At 37.6% G+C, this 25,419-nt stretch overlaps 1 protein-coding gene across 8 annotated transcripts in view; it reads left to right on the top strand.

Annotated features, from left to right (window-relative positions):
* The window catches only part of RALGAPA2 (Ral GTPase activating protein catalytic subunit alpha 2), a 322,083-nt gene that overhangs the window by 139,015 nt on the left and 157,649 nt on the right, over positions 1-25,419 (top strand). For all 8 annotated transcript variants that reach the window (XM_045078460.1, XM_045078458.1, XM_045078459.1 and 5 more), the window contains 3 exons: positions 9,070-9,263; positions 10,096-10,194; positions 10,429-10,584. In XM_045078460.1, coding sequence (XP_044934395.1) covers positions 9,070-9,263; positions 10,096-10,194; positions 10,429-10,584 — 449 coding nt within the window. The remainder of the gene's footprint in view (positions 1-9,069; positions 9,264-10,095; positions 10,195-10,428; positions 10,585-25,419) is intronic.

Here is a 25,419-nt window from a genome sequence, read left to right as displayed (position 1 = left end):
TGGAATAAATGGCTTCTTTGGGTCCAATATACAGATTATCCAAGGGAAATCATCATTGTAATACTGTCAAAGGCAATAGTGAATTTTCAGTAAGTTGAATTTACTTAAACAAGAACAAGTTTTAATTATTTTTACTGAAAAGAAAGAAAATTGGGTGCCTACTTCTTTTGTCTGTCCTTTGGAAAGATTAGTTTTGATCCCATTTCAGAGTATGCATGGGATAGGTCAATTTAATAAACCTGTGTAAGGTAATTTTATATGATGCACTCTGTGCTGTGATTAACTTCTCCAAATACTTTGTTCTTCTTTGAAATACTAATATAGAGAATCAGTACGCTCAGTTCAATAGTTCATCTTGTCATCTGTGAAAAGGACAAACTGTAATATGATAAGGTTTAAGGATTATCACAGTTCTGAATTTAACTTTATGTTCTTCAGAGAACAATTTCTTCATAAATGTGCAAAATAAAACTCACGTTAGCCTGATCTTTAGGACATGCAAAGAGAATGATCAAACAATTTCAGTGTATTCTTCTTTCTCGTTGAATAATCGTACAATCCTATCAATGTTTAAGATAATAAACTGCTTCTAAAATCTTGAATTCCTTCATCCCTGGCAAGCTAACAGTATTTGTTTTCTCATTTACATTATTACATGTTTGCTGAAAATAACAGCTAAATTTATTTTTCTTCATTTTAAAATGGGAATTTGTTTTAATCAAGTATGGCGAGACATGAAGACATGGAAATGATTGTTGTGAAAAAAAGTTTATACTCATAGGTCCATAGAAAGAGGGCCATGGTATGTCTTGCTGGTAGAGGGGGATACATGGGGAAGCATCAGGGTTGGTCAGGAGAGGGAAGAGAGAAAGAAAGAAGGAGACAGAGGCAACAGCCTTTATTGTTGTTTCAAGGCAAGGCTGGTGAAGCACATTTAGGATTGGCTAGTTTGAATAAATTCAGCTGCTTTTGGAGCATTGACTGGTTGCCTGGTTCTTGATCCTGGGGTGCTTGGGCTTTGATGTGCAGCAACTAGATAAAGGAGGTAATTGGGAAGTATGAGTGTTATTTTGGTGGGTTTACATATGAAAGACACAGGAACTATTTGCTATCCCTAGAAGTTAGCTAACCCCGGGAGGGGCAGTCTCTTCCTAGTCAGGAAAACCCTAGGTGGCAGAGCATCAAGAATACAGAAAATAATAAAATACAACTAATACATACATGAATTTTGTTATGTCCAGGTAATGATTGTAGGGGGGAATGTTTATGACTTTATAGCTAGGAAGCAGTATTGCTATTGACTTCATCAATAATTTGCAATCTAGAAATACTGATATTTATGCTATTAGAAGTAAAAAGATGAATAAGTCATTTAAGAGCTTACCAAAAAGACAGAAGACATTTATTCTGATGGCCACAAGCTGTGTGATTAAGTGTTAAAGAGTTTTTTAAAGAAAGTTTTAGTCACAAGGATAGATAACTAAAACTAATGGAATGGAATATAAAATACATATTGAATCCACACAGGCATGGAATTGTGAAATATGAAAGACTTGGCATTTCAGCTCTGACAAGGAAAGAAAATATTGTTGAACAAATGCCTGTGGACAAGGATTCAGCCATACGGAGAAAAATTAAATAGAATTCCTACCTCACACCATGCTCACAGATGGATACAATACTGAAATGTGAAAAGGTTTTAAAATTGTTAGAAGAAAACATTTTTCTAAAAACACGTCTAAGACCTTGAGTTAGGGAAGATTTTCTTAAACAAGATGGAAAAAGAAAAGCTATCAATCATTATCAATCGATATCAGTAAGATAAATATCAATCATTAAATTTAACTTTAGCATACTTAAAATTTTTTCATTATCAGAAAAACTTTAAGAATCCCAAGGGTTTGATGAACTCCAAAGGTACAAGCCATCTTTGATGCTCTTTCCAATTTCCAGGTTCCTGTCAGGTCAGCAATACATTTTAAGATAAGGTTTGTTCAGTAAGATATTGTATCAAACAGTTTAGTTTATTTGGAGGAGGCTCCTTGGTATCCCCCACTGGAATATAAGCTTTAGGAGTGGGACATTGTTGGTTGTGGTCACAGCAGATTTTTGGCTCCTAGAATGGTGTACTGCAGGAGAAAACATTCAGTAAATACTTGAATCAATAACTGAGTAAACTTTAAGTTGCAAGCTACTGGTTTATTTGTTTTGTTTTGTTTTGTTTTGTCTTGTTTTCAGTTAAAAAGAGCAATTAAATTTTAACCTTTTTTAAGAATAAAAAGTATGTAAGATTCAGTTTCTAAATCTTTTCCATTTTGTGTATTTATCAAGTCCTGCCTCCAAGTGTTATGGAAATCTTTTCACCACTTGTACTTTTATTAATAGTTGTGCATGTGAATTACATTCCCTGTTACCTGCCACCAAAACTCTTCTCGCAGGAACAAGGTTTGTGAGCATTCTCTGCCGTTGTGCATACTTTCAGCATTTTCACTAGGCTTTGATCTACTTTGAAGACATGAAATAGTATAAAGAAAAATAACAGTGATAGACTATGATGGGGTTGGTTACTCACCTTCTAAAATCTTTAAAATGAACAATATATTCTGGAAAGCAGATGAGGAAGAAGAGGAGAGCCAGGCTATAATGGTGGTCAACAGAACGCCAACTTGCTACTTCTCCACTTTTGATCAAAATAGAGGCCTGATTTTTCTGGTCCCAGAATGAAGGTGTTTTATTCAAACCTTTGGATTTGTGCCTTTTGTTTAGTTTTCAGATTGAAAGAGAAATTCATCTGTAAATTTCTGCTATGCATCTGCAAGTGTCCGCTATGTTTCTTCAAAATTTTACCAAGTCTGTATAAAATTGCAACCATGTGAAATCTCCAAGGGCCCGCTTTACCAATTACCAGAACATTTCATGGCTAAAATCCTTTGCATATTTGCAAAGTTCTATATGAAGTATAGAACTCTGCTAAAATCATGTGTGTTTGGAGAAAGATGATATGATTTTGTTTGAGAGACTTTCCACTTTAATAAAAATTTTTAAATGGCTCTATACCATTTAGTAATAATGAAACAGAACAATACTAGACTAGCATGCTAGCTTACTCATAAAAAAGAAAATAAACTAAATGGTTGGTATTTTTAGGGTGAACATGAAATTTTCTGAAATCTCTCAAATCCCCATTTTTAATTAAATGCTGCTTCATTGAGGAACCATCTACATGTAAAATGTCAGCATCTGTTCTGTTACTTATGCCATGAGTGGAATAATTTGGGGCAAAAACATTTCAATTCTTTTTTCAAATTTCACAGTAATTTTGAGTGTGCAGTCACTCCAGATACTTCTAAGGGTCTCAACATACTTTAGTAATGTGGTAAAGGATGTTTCCTAGGATTTTATCACTGAGGTATAAATTTTTCTGAGAGCAGAGCAGTATTAGAAACTTTCTACATGGGGTTCTTTCATAACTGAAACTGTATTAGTTGGCAGGTAGCAGAGACATACAGGTATTGAGGTACCTGGTCTACATTTACTTGGAGTTGTTACTCAGTTGGAGTTCCAGTGTGACTGGAATGCTGGGAGCTGATCTCTCTTTGGATGGCTGCATTTTGGTTGGTAGTAGAGGATGAAACAAAACTATAAATCATCTAATCCCCTTTCTTTTTTCTTTTTTTTCTTCTTATCCCACAAGAGATTAAAGACATAATGACATTCTTTATGAGAAAAATAAATGCCATATTATGCCATTTGTTCACTTGGGGGTTTATATTGATTTACAAGCATTCATTAAGGCTTCAGCATAAGTTCTCAGACTGACAGATGCACTTATTTTACTGATTAAACATTAGGAATGGGTCTTTCTTCTGAGGCTTTCTAGAAGTCAGGAACCTAGAAGGCCCATAATTAGGATTTTGGTGTCTCTAACTTCTGTCTTTCAGGCACAGTATGTAGGAATTCCAGCCTGGATTATATCTGCACATTGTAATGTGTCTCCTCAACTGATTATATATGATATCACTGTGGGGAAGTACAGATGTGTTTTCCTCTAAGAAGGAACAGTGCTTCTGTGTTCTGGAAGGCCTTTCCATGACACTGTGTGCCATCCTTATTAAATCCTTTGTTCAGTGTCTTGGGATCTTTCCATAACTAATATAATAAGCTATCAACAGCTGTTGTGGGTGCAGTGTTGGAAGGATACAGAACTGGTTTTGGATCTGCAGTGGCTCCTTGTCAGCTTCACTCCTTGCTCCTTGTTGGCTACTTGATTTCCTCATATCCATAGATTGTGTTTCAGTTTCTTTGATTAGGCCCTAAAAACACCAACAACTTATATACTGAAAATGACACTCAGTGGGTGTTGATAATTGCCCGGAAATCAGTCTGTCTCCACTTGGGTAAGGAACAGAACTTTGGGAATGATTACGTTAACGTATGTTGTAAGACAATAGATGAAGGGGATTAGTGGTGGAGGTGAGACACAACTCTTTTTAAACTCCCTCCAAAGGTTCAGAAGACAAGAAAATCGCGGAACTGTCTAGCTGGCTCAGTTGGAAGAGTGTGCTGACTCTTGATGTTGAGGTTGTGATTTCAAGCCCTATATTGAGTGTAGAGATGGCTTAAATAAATAAATAAATAAATAAATAAACTTAAAAAGAGAGAAAGTAAAGGTGACTTAAGCAGGAAGCTGAAAGTAAGCTGTTAGAAATGAAATCAAGTAAGTCGGCAACTACAATAAAAACCATGGAAACTTGCAGTTAAAATAGATTGAAGAAATAAAGTCCTGCCATATGATGTTTATGAGAGGTAACCCTAATACATGACGTACAGGAAGATCCTAAGTAAGTAAACAAATACATGGGTAACAAGGAAGAAAGACAGACTGGTGAGCTAACTGTATGTATGTCAGTCACATAAACTTTAAGGCAGAAATAACTTATTAGAGCAGTAATTCTGAACTTATATGAACTTCATAGCCTCCAGATGCATGAAGCAAAATTTGAGAGAATTATAAGGAACTACTGATAAAACCATAATCATAGTAGGAAATTTTAATGAGTTCTTACTAATTGACGAGTTAAGCAGAAAAGAAACATTGGAGGAGAAAAGTACAAGATACAATTAATCCTGATTGAATGGATATATAAAAAACATTGAAATTAAATAAAAAATGTGTAATTTTTAAAAGCACATGGAACATTTACAGAAAGTGACCAATTAGATGATTAAGTCTCAACATATGTCCATGCTTTGAAACTATACCACATCCTGTGAATATGATGAAATAAATCAAGAACAAAAAGATAAAAGAAAATACATTAAGAAATTAAAAACTGCACTTAAAATAAATCCAAAAAGAAATTAAGTTGTGAATTAGAAAATATTTCAAACTGAACTACAGTGGAAGCTGCATACCAGTATCTCTAGATTGTAGCTGAAGACTGATATGGAGGAATATTGATGGCCTTAGGTGTGTAAATGAGAGGAGAAAATTATTGATCTGTGTGTCCTATTCAAAAAATTAGGAAAAGAATGGCAGAGTAATAATATATAGAAGTTAATAAAAAAAGGAACTAATAAAGCTAAGAGCATGCCCATATACACTAGAAAGCAAAAACAATCAAAAGCATTAATAAAATACACAAGTAGGCAAGATTAATCAAGGAAAAGATAATGAGGGTGAAAAGGAAACAGATCTATAAACTATAACTTTTTAAAAATAATACAGTAGGTTAATTTGAAAAGATTTATAAAAATAAGGGACAATTCTGTGTTTACTGAAGCTTCACATAAAAGAGAAACTATCGTTTCCTGTTCTAGATATTAGAAAGAAAGCTCCCTAAATTCTGTTACTTACCTTGACAATAAAACCAGACAAGGTCAGTATTGAAAAAGAAAAACTAATCCATCTCACCTTTTAAAAAAAAAAAAAAAAAAAAAGATTTTACTTATTTATTTGAGAGAGAGACAGTGAGAGAGGTCATGAGAGGGGAGAAGGTCGGAGGAAGAAACAGACTCCCCGTGGAGCTGTGTGCCTGATGTAGGACTTGATCCCAGGACTCCAGGATCATGACCTGAGCTGAAGGCAGTTGCTTAACTAACTGAGCCACCCAGGCGCCTGAATCCATCTCACTTAAAAGAGTATCAACAAAAGTCCTAAATAAAGTTTTAGCAAATGAAGCCCAAGAATATTGGGAAAACATCATACATACATCAGAACTAAGAGAAGTTCACTTCAGAAATGCAAAAGCAAATAATAATAATGATGATGTGTGTGTGGGGGAAGCCTATCATTGAGAAAGACAGCTGACAAATTCCAGTTGAAGAACATTCTACGAAATACCTGATCAGTTGTCCTCAAAACAATGAAGGTCATCAAAAATGAGGACTCAGCCCAGAGGACATGAAGAAAACATGACAACTAAATGTAGTGTGGTATCCTGGATGGAATCTTGGAACGGGGGTGGAAAAAGACATTAGGTTAAAAACTAAAGAGATATAAAGTATGGACTTTACATAAATGTTTCAACATTGAAACATTCAACATTTACACAATGTTTCAACATTGGTTCATTAATTATAGCAGATGTATTATAAGGGTGTCAGCAGCAGGGGATGTTAAATTAGACATTGGTGTAATGTTAAGTTAGACATAAATCCACAAGGACAAGGATGGCAAGAAAAAATACATAGTGACTAAGGCATCAGCAGACCTGAGAATACCGAATCCTGTGTCAGTACTAGGGAAAGCCTGACTACAGCTATTGCCCGTTCCCTAAAAGGGTTAGAAAATTGCCTGTAAGAGGTCGCTATAGAAGTAGGAGGAATTGGTGGGGTTAAAACCAGGAAGACTAAGTCTGTTTAAGAAATAGTTAGAATTTAATCCTAGAAGGAAAGCAAATAAATTGGGAGGTTTCTCTCCTAGAGTCACCAATACTGAGCTGGGTGTAGTGGTGCTATCTTGAAAACCAAGGAACTAAATAAGAGTTTGCATACTCTGAGCAGTAGAGTCTTTTTCGTAAAATTTGAGTTCGGGGGAAAAAAAACCCCTAAAGATACATATGTCTGAGGTTCTCTGAGAACATGGTAAAACTCAGCAAATATCATACTTGTGCGCTATACTTCCAGTCAACTCTTTGTGGACCATTCTTAAATATGAACAGATAGCCAAGGATCCCCAGCCATTTGAAGAGGATGTTTAATATGAAAACTATGAGACAAATATAAGAATATGGGATGAAGTAGGGTGGAGCAGATCTTAAAAGGAGTCTGGAAAAAAAGGGGAGGAGAGTCTGTTCCATACATTCCTCAGGCAAAGGAATTCAGAGTGCACTTAAGCTTGATGAGCACTGAGTCATGTATAGAATTACTGAATTGTTATAATGTACCCCTGAAATTAATATAACACTAAAAATTTTTAAGATTTAGAATAAAACAAAAAAGGGAATATGGGAAGAAATAAAATTTTAAAAAGCTATTAATATCTTTAGAGAAGTAAGAATATATTGCATCCATGAAACAAGGATAAAGAGTATAAAAATGAAAAGAAAACAAAGAGCTTTTGGATATTAAAAATACGGCTGCAGAAATAAAATCAAGTCAATGGAAGTCAGTACAACACATGAGTATTATAGTTGAAAGCACCGATGAACTGGCAAATACAGTGGCTGGAAATAGATACCAGGGCACTTCTCAAGGCTTCTGAACACTAGGTACAAAAAAGAGGATACTAAAATTTTGCAGAGTTAATAATTCTTCATGAAATAATTTCAAGCATCAGAATGCTGCTGACTTTAAAATCACAAAGGAGACTATAAAAAATTGGAGCAAAGAACTTACGTCACAGAATTCTATACCCAATCAAACTGTGGACTGTAAGGGAACAAACACTTCGAGATATGTAGGGGCACGCCCTTTCTCAGGCACCCCTAAGACATAGTCCGCTTAAAGGAAGAAATATCAAAGAAATTCTGTCTGCCATTTTGTGATTCTGGTCTTTAAAAAGAGAATTATAAACATGCGTTCACATAAAATTCTGTAAACAAATGTTTATGGTAACCTTATTTATAATCATTAAAAAGAGGAAACTAGGGGCGCCTGGGTGGCTCAGTAGGTTAAAGCCTCTGCCTTCGGCTCAGGTCAGGATCCCAGGGTCCTGGGATCAAGCCCCACATCGGGCTCTCTGCTCAGCAGGGAGCCTGCTTCCTCCTCTCTCTCTGCCTACTTGTGATCTCTGTCTGTCAAATAAATAAATAAAATCTTAAAAAAAAAAGGAAACTACCCAAACATTCTTCAGCAGGTGAATGGATAATCAAAGTAGGATACATCCATAAAATGGAATATTCATCTGTAATAAGAAGAAACCACCGCATGGATGGATCTCAAGTGCATTAAGCTATGTGACAGCACCCAGAGTAAAAGGATATATATTGTAGGATTCCATTTATATGACATTCTGGAAAAGGCAAAACTGTAGGGACAGGAAACAGCAGTGGTTGCAAGGGGTGAAGAACGTGGGGGAGGGGACTCACTCTAAAGGGGGCACTTCTGGGGTGATGAAGTTATTCCTTGTATCGATTTTCATGGCAGTTTGTGGTAACAGTTACCTGATTGTATACACTTCTGAAAACTTGAATGTGAAAAGGATAAAATTTGTTGCAAGCAAATATACCCCAGTAAACCTGAGTTAATAACAGCCACCACAGATGTCACCCCAGCAATAAGGCCTTTCCTGGTCACCTATTTTTAATGGCCTTTTTCCCTATCCATCCTCCTGAAGGTTCTCCTTCCACTCCCTCCCCTGCTTTATGAAACCTGTCCCAGGATCTCCAGAAACTGTTTTATCATATCTAGGCTATTGCCCTTTTAGTTTGAAGAATCAAACTCATTTGACCTTTCTTCATTGATTAAGCTTTTCTATCCTTTCAAATCATCAGCGATCTGACACTTTTCATCTGCATTATTTTACTCTGAATACATAAATTGTCAAGCATGACTAATTTGCATTAAAGAGAAAAAGCTGTAGTGATGAAATCAAGATTGTGTTTGCAGATGTGTTTTTCTCCGTAGATAGCAGTGAGTGCCTTGCCGATGACTGTAGTATAATTGCTGGAGGGAACCTCACTGGTTGGCACCCAGACTCTGCTGCTGTATTATGGCGAAGAATCTTGGGAATCCTCGGGGACGTGAACAATATCCAGTCACCCAAGATTCATGCCAAAGTGTTTGGGTATCTCTATGAGCTCTGGTACAAACTAGCAAAGGTATGTCCTGCTCCATTAACTTTTATTCTAATGGGGGAAACTGATTTATCATGTAACATAAAAACTGTGTTGCAGTTGATGTATTCTGGAACACAGATTAGGTGTGTAGACAAAGTATGTTTGATTGGCAAAGGATAAATAATAAAGAACTTACAGTTTGGGCATTTTATAAATGCAGAAGAGTTATTTAATGCATATAGAGAATATTACTATAGGACATTAAAAGGTAGGGTGTTGAGTGGTTTTTTTTTTATAAAAGTGATACTTTTTATTTTTATTGTACAAAATTTGAAAAATATAGAAAAATATAAGAATAAAATTAACATCATCATCCCACAGAGATAACCAGTATAAATATATTGTTTTATTTTGTGGGTAAATACATTTACAAAGGTAGAATTTTAGAATACATACAGTTTTCATTCTGGTTTTTGTTTATAAGGTATGATTTTTCTAGGTTATTAAGTTTTTTGTTTTTTACTTTTGTTTTTAAAAAATGATTTATATTTATACAGTATAACTTGTTAAGCCATTCCTTACCATGTAGAGTTCAGGACCTCCCCCAGCATTCACACTCAAGGGAAAACAAAGCCCTAATTTTGTATTAAATCTAAAACCATGTCCAATAAGTGGAACACAATTGAAAATGTCAGTAGATCTCAGTAAAAGAAAAAATTGTTAATGTTGTAGGTTTTTACTCAGTGTACAAAAATTTAGTGAGAAGCAGCTCTTTGGCTGTGGAACATTGGCTACATTTGGCTACACAACATTGAAATATTTTTGGGATAAGCTAAGCATGGCCTTTACTAAAATTCTTCTCTCTGTGACTTAGATACGGGATAATCTGGCAATAAGCCTAGATAACCAGTCTTCTCCTTCTCCACCGGTCCTGATCCCACCACTCAGAATGTTTGCATCATGGCTATTTAAGGCAAGTGGATATGTGTTTATTCCTTTATTGCAATTTCCTCTTCCTTTCTGAAATTGAGTTTAAAAAATGTAATTGCCCAAGACTGCACGTTTTGAAGACAAACTGAATCTTACTAAAGCCCCTGCATCCCTCATCTCCATAAAAAACTCTTATGGAATACTAAGAAGTAAATGAAATGTTGAAATGCTCTGCATCTGGAGTTAATTAAATATTTAAGCCTCATCTCCTTGGCAGGCGACGATGTTGCCAAATGAATACAAGGAAGGGAAACTGCAAGCCTACAGACTGATGTGTGCCATGATGACCAGACGCCAGGATGTTCTGCCAAACTCGGACTTCCTGGTGCATTTTTACCTTGTGATGCACCTGGGATTAACCAGCGAGGATCAGGTATTCTGTGACTCTCCTATCACGGTAGCCCACAAGGTGGAAAGTGCATATGACTTTTTGCAGGTTAAATTAGGGTTCATGAAAATACATCAAACACAGAAATTCTCAGTAGTTTCAGCTTATCTATACACAGCAACCACATTGATTTTTCAAAATTGTAAATCAGCTTTCATCACATCCCTGCTGCTTTTCTCCATTGACCTTGCATTGTGCTAACCGAATTTGAACTTTATTCTGTGCCTTATATAGTGCTAGATGAGCTAGCCTCAGCCTACGTTGTCATATCCAAAAAAATGGTGTTGGGATTCTGCAATAGATATTGTTCCAAGAAAATTATTCTGGTCACTTAAAACTGTAAAGTATTGTTTTAGTAGTCAGGGTGTTTTTTTACAAGACCACAGTCATACATTAGGGGTCCTGACATTTCTAGATGAGGAGTTATCTTAATTTCTTCCAAAGAGGGGTTAAAAAGGAAACAGAAAGGTCAATGGAGCTACTAGTGACAGCCCATCCTTGGAGATCGTGGGTGTGCAGGGTAGGATGTGGCCAGTCCCTGGCCTGTCTCCGTTGGGAAGAGCCCTGCCTCTGGGCAGAGGGCAGGGAGGGGAACAGGAACTCAGTCGTGATTTGCTGTATGAATATCAAGCCAGGAAGTAATAAGATTGGTTTGTATTTCACAGAGATTATTCTGAACTCAATTTGAAAGATGAATTTGAAAATGTGACAGTGATAGGATAGAGTGGACGGTTGGGCCTGGAGACAGATTAATTAGGACGTGGTTAAACTTTAAAATGATGCGAATTAAGATGTTAGCACAGGGAATGGAAAGGAATAGGAAAGATTCAAGAAATTTCAAAGCATTTCATGTTGTTACTAGGTCTTTTTGACCAATTAGAGGTATGGAGAATGTTTCAGGATTTACCCTTGAAATTATACCTACTTACCAGTGACCCTGAATCATTCATGAACTACCAAGATGTCATCCTTTCTGTATTTGTTTCATTCTCTGAATGTATAATACAGACACATCTTTTTGATACCCTTGAGATACACGTAAGAGGTCATTCTCCAGAATACCTAGTTTTTCTCTATTGCTTCACAATATGCTTCCTGAAGCTTCTAGACCCTTCAGCCCTATTTCAAACTCTTGGATACATCCCCTGATATACGATGATGAGCTTTCATCATGGAGCTTTTATCTAAATTATTAACCATACTGTCCTACTGAGTTGTCTTTGTCATATTTGCTCTGATTCCAGCAGTGCATAGAGGACATTCTGTATAATAGACTGGACTTGGACCCACAGTCTCATTTATTTCCTAAAAAATGCAGAAATAGAGATGTGAAAGCAGAAATGTTTGTACTCTGCTCAGATATTTGTAGCCATCATTGCAGGTGAAATCGTCTTTCACAGAATGATGTAACAGGGTGTGTGGAAGATTGAGGGATATAAATAGGGAAGAGAATGAACTCTCACAGATCATAATGAAATCCCTCAGTGACAGAAGGTTTAGTTAACACAGTACTTTAAAGAAGTATTTTGCTAAGATTTTATAGGGAAAAAAATTTAGTTGGAAACTATCAACTGTAGTTTTCTCATTCAATGAAAACAAGTTAGAAGTCAGCAGCAAACACTTAGTATTCCTGGAATGAGTTCTCTAGAAAGTGACATAAATAGATATGAATTTAAAACCCTCTTTCAAAAAATAAAAATAAAAATAAAATCATCTTTATTTTAAAGGCTGTTGGAGTGGAAATGAAACAATAACATGAGGTGAAATAGAGTTTGAGAACCCAAAACATAATTTCAAAAAATACAATTTTATAGTGTAGAAAAATGAAGTTTTCAGATTTTTATACTTAAAATTATTTTCATTTTAAAATTATTTTAATATATGCCATGTTTTGGTTAAGTTTGAGCTTTTATAGTTCATTGCAGAGTACATAAATCTTAAGTGTTGGTCCATTGCTAGCAGTGATCCCAATATCCAGACTCCTAAGACAAAACTGGGATGTAAATCTCTGTTTTATAATCAGCCTATTGTCTAGCCATTAGACACTTGAATTTTTATGTGTGTTAAATAGAACTGGCTGTTCTGATATAAACTTAACAATTATTGGTATATGTTTTAGAATCCCTGACTGTCTGCCAAACAGAATTACTTTAAATAAGCCTTATTTCTTTTCCACAAGAAAATTATACAGAATACCTTCTAATGAAAGAAACTTTCTCATTTGAGTAAGAAATGTCTCTGATAATTAGTTTAACTTTTGGTCCACATGCCTAAATGGATCATGGTGGTTTTTCCAGAACTTATATGTTCTTCTGGAAGCAGATATTATATTAATTATAAAAATACAAAAAAACACTTACAGTAGAGAATACAGTTAAATCAGTTAAATTCAATTTTTTATTGACCAACTGTGCACCTGTGACTAGTACCATCTCAGGGCTTGTTTCCTAATTGTGAAAGCTCTCAAAGTGTCACTAGCCTGCCCCTAAAAGACTTTTTTCCTGCATGGAGAACCTTTTAAAAATTTTCCTTATTTCTTAGTAAAATAAGTAATAGCAAATAATTTTAAATGGTCTAACATTTATTAGTTTTGTCTTACAAATAAAATTCAAGGTGAATATCCTCCTTTCACCGTTAGGTGGAACACTTGTCTACACAACTCTCACCGTGTGGCTCCCTCCCTTCTGTTGGCCTTTAAAAGGGAGGCAAGGCCCAGAGCCCTGTGAGCCTGATGGTGTGGCTTAGTCATTTTACAAATGCTTTCCTAAATATGAGAGTATCGAAATTATGTCAGTAGTGGCTAATAAAGTGTTGAATTGGAAATAAGCTTTAAGATGTTAAAAATCTTTTTCTCATATGTAAGGCCGCTTCTAGTAATTGAAGACATTAAAAAAAAAAACTATTTGTAAAATAGATGTCTCACAGACTGTTCTGTGATACAATCAGATAAATCCATGGTTTCATTTAATATGGTAGCCAATTCATTATGGAAACAAATGTAGACCTTTCTGTATTTAAAAATATAATAATGATATATAGACTGAACAGCCAAAATGTAGCACATTCCAAGCCAGCTGTTTTTATTTGGGCCAGGTTTATCTATTCTAATAACTGAATAATTTACTATCTAAAATAATGACTTTACCAACTAGTATTTTCCCAACTACCTGTGCGGTTTGAGTTTATGGTTTATTAGCATGATTGAGAAAATGCTTTGAAATAACTAAACTTCTCCTACATTCTGAATTATTTAAAAAAATATTGCTCCTGTTACTTGTTTAGAAAATATGTAGGATCATAAGGACTTTCAAAATAACTCTACATTATGAATAAAATTTGGGGTGACATGAGGAACTGATTGCTCAGCCTGCCTATGATGGGTCTTCCAGTTAGCTTCATCTCTGCCCAGCTGCTTCATGTCTGGTTGGCTGGTGAGGGTGGAACAGAGGGTCTTCAGTTCCCTAGCACCCACACACACACAGCGCCAGATTCTGTACTGGCACCTGCATGACGTTGTCCTACTGATTTTTCTCTGCAATTCATTTAGATTAATATCATGACCTATTGTTTAAATAGCAAAAGTTCAAAAAATATTGAGAACTTTTGCCCAATGCCACATATTCAAAAGGCTGATAGAATTTACAGGCAAGGCTTGGCTTATTCCAACAGGGTATGTCTTTCCCCTTGATCCATAGCCAACAGGCTGGTCAAGCAGTCCAGTCCTTGATTCTGTTTCTCTTTCCATCTTGTTTGACCTAGGCTCAAGCCTTGGCCCCCTCTCCTCAAACCCTTCCGGACTGGAGTGCCTTCCCATCTCCAGCCCCAGATAGCTTTCCATAGCTGCCTTCCCAGCTTCTCACCATCTTCCAGCTGCCCTTCTAAAGCTGTTCCTGGTTGTTCTTAGTTTTTCCTAATGCTTAGGCAGCTTTTTCACCTCAGTCTTCCCCAAAATATTTGGACTTGAAAAGCACCGTGATTTGGGTTTATTGAAAGCAGTTCCTATTAATTTCATCATTATTTAAAACATATGGAAAGATCAATATGTGTGAAATGGAAAAGGACAGTTGAGGAAAGGAATTTTATTTTCATGTTTTTAAGAGCATATATCAAAGACTGGAACGTTTTCTTTGCTTAAAGTAAGTGAACTGTTTTTTTAACAATGACTTACAGATTTAATGTCTTAATGCAGTTTGTTACACATCAAAGTTAAAATTAAAGTCTCTTTTAAAGGCAAAGCTTACATTAATGTAAAATTATTGTTGCAAATTTGCATCTAGAAACTTTGGGATATATAAGTCTTTGTCATTTTCATCTGTAATTTTGTAACACAAGCAAAAAAGCATGAGGCCTCTCTCAGGTGGAGAAATATATGTTGTTTAGCCTGGAGGTAACTGTCAAGTGACAAATTAGAATCATCACAGTATAAAGTCATGGACTAAGTGTAATGCAGTATGATTAAAAAGTGTAATAGTTAAGTGCATGGGCTTTAAGACAGCCTGTCTGCGTTCTAGTCTTGGCTGTTCCTCTTATTAGCCAAGTCATTTGACCTCACTATGATTTCCTCCCCCTATATGTAAAATGCAGGAAATTAGGGTTCTTACCTCCAATAGTTGTTTGAAGACTTTGAGAAGGTAAAATATGTAATGCAGTCACCTCAGAGCCTGGACACACCAACCCTCAGTAAAGTGAGCCCTTGTAATGATACTAAAGAGTATGAGGAAAAGAACAGCAGCTTTAGTAACTGGGTGTATTTTATTTTCTGATATGTTAAGATGTTAATGTTTTTCTTTCCCCATATATTTTCTTACTTTTGAACGTAATGGTTTTACTGAAAGATAGAATTAGGCATTGTGAAATTTCAGAACATGTGGAGAAATACCCACTCCCCATGCTGTAGGTAAAACTTCACTAAAATGTTTATTTAATCCACTTGTGATTCATAAACATTTTTTGTGTGTCTCCTGCCACTGACTCACTTTCTAGCCATTCTTCACCCGGCTCGCCGTGCCTTTTCTATGATGGAAGCTAAAAAGCTGAACTGTATGTGTCCCAGCTCCTTGCAGCTGGGTTGACATCCACCCAGGTCCCATCCAGCAGAGGCACGGAGGTGGCAGAGCTGGAAAAGTATGCATAGGGAGTGGTGGGCGGCAGCTGTCATGAGGAGGTTCTACTCTGGAACCTGCATTACTGTGACCAGAGCAGGCGGCAGCATCTCTGCTGGAATCACTCTGGAAGATGGCTGGACGAGTATGCTTGCCACCTTGTTCCTGGCTGTGGAGGGTTCATGCTTGGTTCGCTGACACTTCTAGAAACTCTATAAGCCATCTCATGCCCCAATATAAATCCCTTTCGTCTTCATCCCCACAGGGTGGATTCTATTGCCTGCAAGTAAAAACCTGGCTCAGACAGTGGCTACTCTACAATGTACCACGCTGGGTGCTGGTGATACATGATCAATGTGGTTCATATTTCAGTCACTAAATGCACTTGTAGCATTTCTTTTTTTCCCCCTTTAATTTTAGCCACTTGTTTTGTAGCCAAGAATATTTAACTTGTTTTAGGAAACTTTTGCTTTCATTTGACTTCATATTTTAGTGAACTTTTTGCTACACCAATGTTAATACATAATTTTAAACAACATATATAGAGTAATGTTCTTAGAAGTCAAAATAGCTCATGATTTTCTTAACGGATGTTACAACCTCCTCTCATGAGGTATATGATGGAATAATATAATAATAAACAGTCGTTTGTAAAAAGATCCCAAGAGACCCCTCAGCGAGCATAAGACTCAGCAGTGAGCTATGAAAGCAAGGTGCAGGGGTGATACTTGTAAATTGGTCATACCTGACTCTTTTAATAACCCCAGACAGCCTGTATCATGCAGTGATATGTAATAATTGCATCACCTTTTTCTCAGACAAAGAATTGTTCTTTGTTGAAAATTCAGACTTATAACTAAAACTATGGGTTCAGTACACATAAGTTTATAAATATATTTAAGGCTAAACATAAACGAGTATTCATTTTCAGGAAAAGTGCAGAATTAAGATGGCAAATTAGGGACCTTGTTTTATCTCATGTCCAAGGAAGTAATTCTAATGTATCTCTAAAGTGCTTGTTCTGTACAGCAAGTGATTTTTTTTTTTTTAAGATTTTATTTATTTACTTGACAGAGAGAAATCACAAGTAGACGGAGAGGCAGGCAGAGAGAATGAGAGGGAAGTAGGCTCCCGGCTGAGCAGAGAGCCTGATACGGGACTCAATCCCAGGACCCTGAGATCATGACCTGAGCCGAAGGCAGTGGCTTAACCCACTGAGCCACCCAGGCGCCCACAGCAAGTGATTATTACCAAGGTTTAAATTCATGGGATTTTGATTCAGTGCTACCAGCAGGATAAAGTGCATATTTATAAATTTAATGGTCTAATTGATGTTTAGAGGATTAAATAATAGCCTTGATGTGTATCAGTAGAGGAACTCTAGAAGGCTAACTTAACAGCTTCATTTTCCTGAGCACAAGAGACCAATGAATGGGTTGGACCAGAGGACCTCTACGTCCTTTCCCATTGAGCCTTCTTGGATCATCTAATCTATTTTTAAGCACTTATTATTAGGGTCACATTGTTAATTCATAAATATAGAAAAAGGTTAAATAATCTTTTCATATTCAGTATTTTTCCTCACCATTGTAACAACCTGTCGGGTTCTGAAGGCATATGTAACATCATGATACGCATGAGTAGATACGGTATCTATCACCTTGTGCAAAGAGCCAAATAACTGGTACACACCTTAGAGGATTGCACTGGGTTGAATACCTTTTTAGTTGAGTTTGAAAACAGCTCACAGAGGAGTTGGAACTGATTTGAGCAGAACTTTCTAGGATGAATAGGATTTAAATAGTCGGACAAGAAGCAGGTTAGAATTTCACATGTCAGTGATATAGACCTTCTCAGGCCATCCATGTTCAAGGAACAGTAACTGAGTGGTATGTATTAGTTCTAAATATGTGCCTGAAAATAATGTGCAGACATGAATCTAGGCAGCACTGTAGGGAACCTGATTCAGCATTGTTTTTATCTCATGACTAATGGGGAGCCATTGAACGTCTTGGAACACAGCACTCAACATTGTCAAAAAGCATTTTTAAGAAGCTTAAACCAGCATACTTTTTGGGGCACCTGGGTGGCTGAGTGGGTTAAAGCCTCTGCCTTCGGCTCAGGTCATGATCTCAGGGTCCTGGGATCGAGCCCCACATTGGGCTCTCTGCTCAGCAGGGAGCCTGCTTCCTCCTCTCTCTCTTCCTGCCTCTCTGCCTACTTGTGATCTGTCTGTCAAATAAATAAATAAATAAAAGAAACTTAAACCAAGTTATATGGGGTAGGTTATAATCAGGAAGGAATGAGGGCAATAAGCACAGAGAGGGAATTGTTGAAACAATCCAGGGGCAAGGTAATGGGGGCCTAACAAGGACTGAAATGCGAGTGGAGTTTATATGCATAAATTCATTTATTTATATGTGCATATATGAATATTTCTGTGCATGTGTATATAGGTTTTGTGTACTTCGTGTGATTGTGTGTGTGTGTGAGGAGTATTTTGGACAGATTGGGTATAGTGCTATGTGTAAGTGCCCTGAGAAGATAGAGCCTACTGGCAGTATTCCCATTATCTCTCAAAGCAGAAGTCAATTCAGAGAGGCAAGATGGGGATTTGAGAAAAGGTGGGAGGCTAGATAGGCTGGAACCTCTCTCTTTATTGTGGGCATGGTAACACAGGGGCAGGCAAAGCAGGTGTATGGAGGATACACTGAGAGGTGTCCCTAAAGAATTCTTAACTGTTAGGAAGTTGAAATGTGTTGGAAAGGTTTCCAGGTACATTTCTTCTCCACTTAAGAGAACATTATGTCTAACCCTGTTGAATTTTGAACAGTTGACATCCGAACTGTGAATTTTTTACAGTTATTAAACTAGATTTCTAAAGGTCTCTGCTATCTTATTTTTTGTTAGCCAGTTTTGTTACTATTTTATTTTTTGAAGTACTTTGAAACTTTAAAAAATCTTTATTTTTCTAAAAATATTATTTGTGTGTGAATTTACTTTTTTTTTTAAATTAGTGGGATTTTGTTGAATGTAAAGTTCTCCTATAGCAATAAATAAAAAAACTTACAAGTTTGACTTAGGTTTGATGGAAGACTAATGCTTTCAAGGATGAGTGGTATATATGAACCCTGTCCTAATGTGTATTGATAAACTAATAATTCTCACTGTGTCCTTACTGTACAAATTCAGAGTGATGAAATGTAGAACTTATCACATGGTTCGTGTTCTACCACCAGGTAGTATCCGGTGGTTTCTGAGTGTTTCCCATAAGGTTTCATGAGAATGTACAAACCAAAGGTTAGTCAAGTTTTACCAAAGAAAATTTTATTATACCTTTGCTTAACTATTAATGACCATAGATAGAGACTTGAGACAGATGACCACACCAAAATCATACCTGGAGGGTTTTTTTTTTCTTATATGGCTGAGAAACCAATAATTATTTTCATTATGCTATAGACCAAGCTCACTTACCCCTCGAACACCTAAATAAGGAAAGTAGAAATATGTAGAAGGTAACAGATGGTAGAGATTTCAGTTAGGAGGTTTAACACATGTGCAGTGAACTTGTTTCACAGCTTTAGAAAGTGTAAGATAATAGCAGGGGAGGCTGACCTGGCGAGGGAGAGGTTTACCTGAGGCCAGAAACTTGAGTCTTGTTTGATTTTCCTTTTTGGAGTTAAAGCTATAAAGACTTTCTTTTAAATAAACACTGTCAGTGAAGAGTCTGAATTATGAATTTAATTACAAATTTAGCCATACATCTTTAATAAGCATATGCTACATGAAATAAAGCATAAAAATGAAATATAATAGCAACTCAGTGTATGTGAGTGTATGAAAGATTTTGTCCTTACTAAACTGTTACCATATGGTAAAGTGTATAAGCTGACCTACATCTTCCACTAGAAAAAAATGTTCTTTTGTGTCCCGAGGTCTCTCTTTGGAAGGAAATCCTACAGTGGCTTCTAAGAAGGCCCATGTCACCAGAATCTTCCTTAATAGACTCACTGGAGTCCATCATGTCTTTTCCCAGGCAGAGTAGGCACTCAATAAATATGTTGATTTATAGGAGTATAAATAGGAGAAAAAAAAGAGGAAGCCCTTCTCAAATCCATGTGGCATCATGGTGAAGAACAGATAAACAAAGTACCTGAGCCAAACCATTCTGGTTGAGACTGTGGCTCTAGTGATCAATTTCAGAGCTGACATGAACTTTCTGCTTTCTTTTTTCTTTTTTTTTTTTAAAGATTTTATTTATTTATTTGACAGAGAGAGATTACAAGTAGACGGAGAGAGAGGCGAGCAGAGAGAGAGAGGGAAGCAGGCTCCCTGCTGAGCAGAGAGCCCGATGCGGGACTCCATCCCAGGACTCTGAGATCATGACCCGAAAGCAGCGGCCCAACCCACTAAGCCCCCGAGGCGCCCGAACTTTCTGCTTTCTATAGTGGTGATCTAGCCATCATTCATTACCCTAGAATATTGATTCCTGGGATGGCAGGGGAGGTTGCCACACCCTCCCCTCTAGGGGCACTGGGCAATGTCCAAAGATACTTGGTTGTCACTGGAGAAAGGGCATATAGTGGGCAGAGCCCAGGGTTGTCGTTACACATCCTACAACATACCGGACCACAGCAAAGAATTTACAGTCCAGTGTCAGTAGTGCTGTGGTTGGGGGACCCTGCCCTTGAATAGTAGCACCTATGTAGATGACACCAAGACTAGGAGAAGATCCGGGCGATGTAAATTAAATGACTGAACCCAGCAATCAAAACAAGTATGAAAGACTAGCTTTCTCAACTTAACCAAGGAAATTAAACCCCACAAAAATTTAACCAGGGAGATTAAAGAGAGGCAAATGTTTGAGGCCAAACATTATGAAAATTGCTAGCAGGGAACTCTTCTTCAAAAAGGGGGGATTCAATTTCATATGGTCCAATTTATTTTTTAAAAAGAAAAACAATTTTAGAACTCCCAACATGGAGTGATTACATTAATTCAGAGTTAACATGACAAATACCTAAGGTGCATTTTGTACAGAAGCTGAATCTGAATGAGTGGTGTGGCCTGCAGCCCCAGAGCCTGAGGCACTGCAAGTGTGTGTGGCAGCGGGGAGGGTTTCTGGGGGACTGTTATCCCTGCTGCACGCTGTAGTGCACACTGCCAAGTGGCTGAGATGAGAAAGGATGGCGAGAGAACAGCTTGCATGGTGAGTAGTTGGCACATGGGCACAGATCATTGCTTCCTTCAAATATCTGGAGCCCTGTCTATGAGGAGAGAGAGATCAGGCTGTCTTACCTCCTGAGCAGGGACTGTTGGTAGACTCCAGCTCACCACCAGGAGCGCATTCTAGCCAGGTGTCCAGTTCAGGCATGGCTGGTGATTGATCAGGGGTTTGTAAGCCTCTCCTGCTCTGTCATGTCTGTCCACAACGGCCTGCTGGTCTGGCCACCTCCTGGTGGCCTGGGCAACAGGGCCATTCACTCGGGACCTTGAACCCTGATCTTCACTGGAGTTGCTGTGTGCATCTTGAGTCAGTGACCACATAGCTGCCTCTGGCCTGAACTGCTTGTTCTGTGAAATGGAGTTGTAATGGCTGTCTTTGGGGCCCTGGAAAAATGAGGGCAGTTAGGCTTTCAGTAAGTGCTACTTGGATTGCTGCAGAAGATATTCCCGTTGTTTGGAAAATGGCTTGTTGACCTACAAGAACTTCTCTAACCCTTTAGAATTCTATGAAGATTTTAAGAAAATTTATTTTTTTTCTTTAGGCAGAGAAGAACTGAGAGGCTGAGAGGTGGCATGTGGAAGCATTGCAAATACTGAATTGTACTTGGGGAAGGGGATACCTTAACTCCTATGTGGGAAGGATTGGTTTTTGAATATAAGAGATTTTAAATCATGACTGTGGTTTATAATCCATAAAGGATAGGTTTGGATACAAGGAAATAACATCAAGAAAAGCATTCTAAATTGCAAGTTTTGTTTCTGTGAGAAAGTGCTCTCCTTGTGGAGAATAATCTCTTTTTGTCTCTTGATTCCTTTTTAATACATAACAATAAGTGGGAGTGTGGTAATTGCAGACTGTTCAGCTATTAATGCTATTTACTGGAACACATTTTAGAGAGAACATTGTTTTCTGAAGAAACAATAAACAACAGTTTTTCTTTTGTTCTTCCATGGAAAAATATTCTTTAGTGGCTAGAGAAATTTTAGAAGAGGAGAACCTTTTAATAGTAAGACAAAATAAAATACCTACCTTCCCCCCGCCCCCAATACTGGAGTCTTGCATTGAATGTGTGCAGCATGGTTCTTTTGTTAAGACTCGGGGCCTTTGTGTCACCTATCTGCTTCTCTCCCTTGGGTCCTCATGGCTGTGCCCCTGGAGGAGCCCTGTGCTCTTGTCTTGCCCTCACTCTCAGCTATGTAGAAGTGTCCCCCACCCCTGAGGGGTCATTGCTGGAGGGCAAGGGCCATGCTTTATTCTGCCTCAGTCCCCTCACAGCAGCTGACATGGTACCTACAACCAAGTTAGCACTTAAGAACTTTGTCAATTTATTGTGAAATGTTTTTGTAGAAGACAAAATGTTTTTGTAGAAGACAAAATTTTGTAGAAGACAAAATGATGTGGCTCTCATTTTGGACTCCTTTTAAATGAGTGGATTATTTTTAAACAAAAGGACTTTATTTTATTACTGTTATTATATTTGTGTATATTTTTTAGAGAGTGAGAGCATGAGCAGGAGAGGGGCAGAGGGAGAAAGAGAATCTTAAACAGACTCCATGTCCAGCATGGAGCCTAACATGAAGCTCAGTCTCACAACCTTGAGATCATGAACTGAGCCAAAAAGAACGGGATGCTTAACTGACTGAGCCACCCTGGCGCCCCAGTGAGTGGATTTGAAATGAAATCTGTTTCAAGTCTTCTTTTTCAGTTAGCCCTAGAAAAATTAATATTTTAATAAGATCATAATTAAAAACGCTGCCATAATTTAATACAAACAATGATGTATGAGGCTTTAGAATTTACAAGATGCTTACCAATCAGTCTCTGTCACCCTTTGTAAGAGCACTGTGGGGTAGGTTGCATTTTTACAGATGAAATTGATGCTCAGGAGACAAAGTACTTGCCCAAGATCAGAGATCAAAGTAGTGGTATCTTTCAGGAGTCTTGTGTCCAAATCCATCCTCTTCCTTCTTCCTCCTTCGCTCCAACATCTGCCTGAAAGCAACTTTGTTTAAAGGAAGTACTTTTTAAGTCCCCCAAATAAATTTTATTATGTGTAAATCAGAAGCCAAAATGTTAAACACCTGTTCCTAGACTTGAAGCAGCAAGTCATTTGACCAGTTAAAGGTGGTTTAATTATTCTAGATGGTCTAATTCCTTGCCTTTACCTCTTTCCTTCCTCCTGTGGTGGGATTCACATCCACTGGGCTCTCCATCAGTGGAACAAGCAGGCTAGGGGATGTCTCAGTTTTGCCAAAACTGCTGCTTTCTTAGTGGTTCTAGCCTGAGCAGTGGGTTGAGATAGCTAGCTCCCTTTGGGAATTTTCCCTCAGACTTAAGCCGTTCTTGGGAGCTCATTGTCCAAACACATATTTCATTATAAAATATAAAGAAGACAATATAAGTCTTTTGCCCAAGATGAAACTAAAAATGTTCCCTGTTGGGATGCTCCACATATCGTGTCCAGACCTCCATGTTGGTAGGATGGGTTTGTAGAGTCCCAGAATTGGATGACCAGCACATTGCTCCTCTTTCTCTCCCCACCCTCCTTTTTTTTTTTTTTTTTGACAGAACACAAAATATGGGTAGCTTTGATTTTGCTCCCACACTCAGGTGGAGTTATTTTACGTACAAGGAAACAAACTAGAGAACATGTATCTTAGGTTATCCTAGAATAAAAAGAGTATATAATAATCATATTCCAAAGCCTATTTCTTCTCCTGTGTGAAAACACATGAGAGGACATGGGGGGCTCAAAAAGGAAGAGTGTTTCCTCTTTAACCTGTTCTTGGTCATGGGCTAGCAAAGAGCCCGGAGAACCCATTCCACCAAGAAGACTCACCTTCATCCACACCTGAGAACCAGGCTTCCCAATCTCAGTAAGGGAGAAGGAAACACTTTTAAATGCACCGGACACTGATCTTTAACAACATCAGAAGCTCTAAGTCTTTTAGCAATATTAAAACACAGAAGACACAAATGATGTGGGTTTTCTAGTATTCATTTGAGGGAAAAACAAGAATCCTCATTTCTTATTGGGTTCCTAGGAGATTTCTTGGTGTTTTTCCATAGAATCTTTCTAACTACCACCTCTACACACACAGTGCCTCTGCCTCAGGCATGTGCATGTGTGTATGTGTGTGCACCAGGACATACACACACACGTGTGCATGTGCAATTTTTGTCCCAGTTTCCTAAGAATATTTTGGTGGGAGGCTCATTTCTATTTTGAAGATAGCATTTTATGACCCAGTTTTTCATTTGATAGATAATATTTCTATGAGAGTGATATGTATATATTTTGGAAGCACATTTTTAAGCCAGAGCATTTATTGACTTTACTTGGAAGTATAGTTCTAAAAAAGTATTATTTGCATTTATAAATGATTATTAGGCAGAGTGAAGGGATGAAAGAGCTAAGTAATGTCCTTAGAATGATGCTCTGGCTTTACATGTGAGGCCCGCTATTCACCAAAGTCAAATGGTGCTTCACTGACCCTGCATTAACACTTTATCTTCCAAAGGAGGAGGAGCATGCTTTGGTTTGTGTGCAGACCTTGGGACAGTTTCTGGCCGTTGTCGATCTCCTATTCTATATGTGTAAATGAAAAAATTGAATGATGATCTCTTAGATCTTTCTTCTCTAGGTTTTCAAAGTTCCAAAGGAACACATTAAATATCCTTGTTACCCAAATTCAGTAGAAAGATGTTTCCCTTACTACATTTCTTTACTTCATTCTAAGGTAATACAAGTATGCAGTCAGATCCTAACCTGGATTCCAGCATGAGAGTGACTTGTGTATTCCACTTGGCATCGTAGGCAATGTTGACTGAACCTCACTGTACCTTGCAGCCTTGGCATTAGGCAGCATTTGAGTATATTAAGTCTATGGTTTCATCCAAGAATTTCTTTTTAGTATTCTAAGAAGAATATATATCCAGCTGACTTATTCCTGAAGCAGAATGAACACCATACCTGGGAGCAGAATGGCTGCCTGTTGCTGTAGTACCCATATTAATTATATGAGTGCATGTTTCTCTCATTGCAGTAATTCCTACCTTAATGATAATACTTGCATGATTATGCTCACTCCATAAGTACATTTCTAACAGTCCTGTAGTCTGTGATGCCAGTGACTCTTTGCCTTTGCTTCTGCTCCAGAATGTCATAAAGGCTGTGGAGGAGTTCGTGGAAGAGCCAGTGGAGAGGCTTGAGCTGGCTGCCTTAGAAAAAAACACATTTGAGTATCCTCCTGGCCCACCCCATCCACCCTGCTTCCTAGCCCTTATTACAAATGCCTTTCTGTGTCTACTGTCCCCGAACTTGGGCCGCCAGGTTTGGTCCCATTTTAGAATGCCGCATCCATGTCCTGCAATCTGAGTATACTCTGCACTCACAGAAGTCTGCACAGCCTCGACACTTTTGCTGTCATTACTTGCCAGCAGCAACTCACTAAAGCCCTCATTTGCTGAAGTCCAATTGTCAGGAGT

Source organism: Mustela putorius, unplaced genomic scaffold, assembly GCF_011764305.1.
Source record: "Mustela putorius furo isolate JIRA1106 unplaced genomic scaffold, ASM1176430v1.1 tig00000253_pilon_pilon_pilon, whole genome shotgun sequence".
Classification (NCBI taxonomy): Eukaryota; Metazoa; Chordata; class Mammalia; order Carnivora; family Mustelidae; genus Mustela; species Mustela putorius.
Note: the sequence above shows the minus strand (reverse complement) of the source record. Positions and strands in the feature narration are given on the sequence as shown.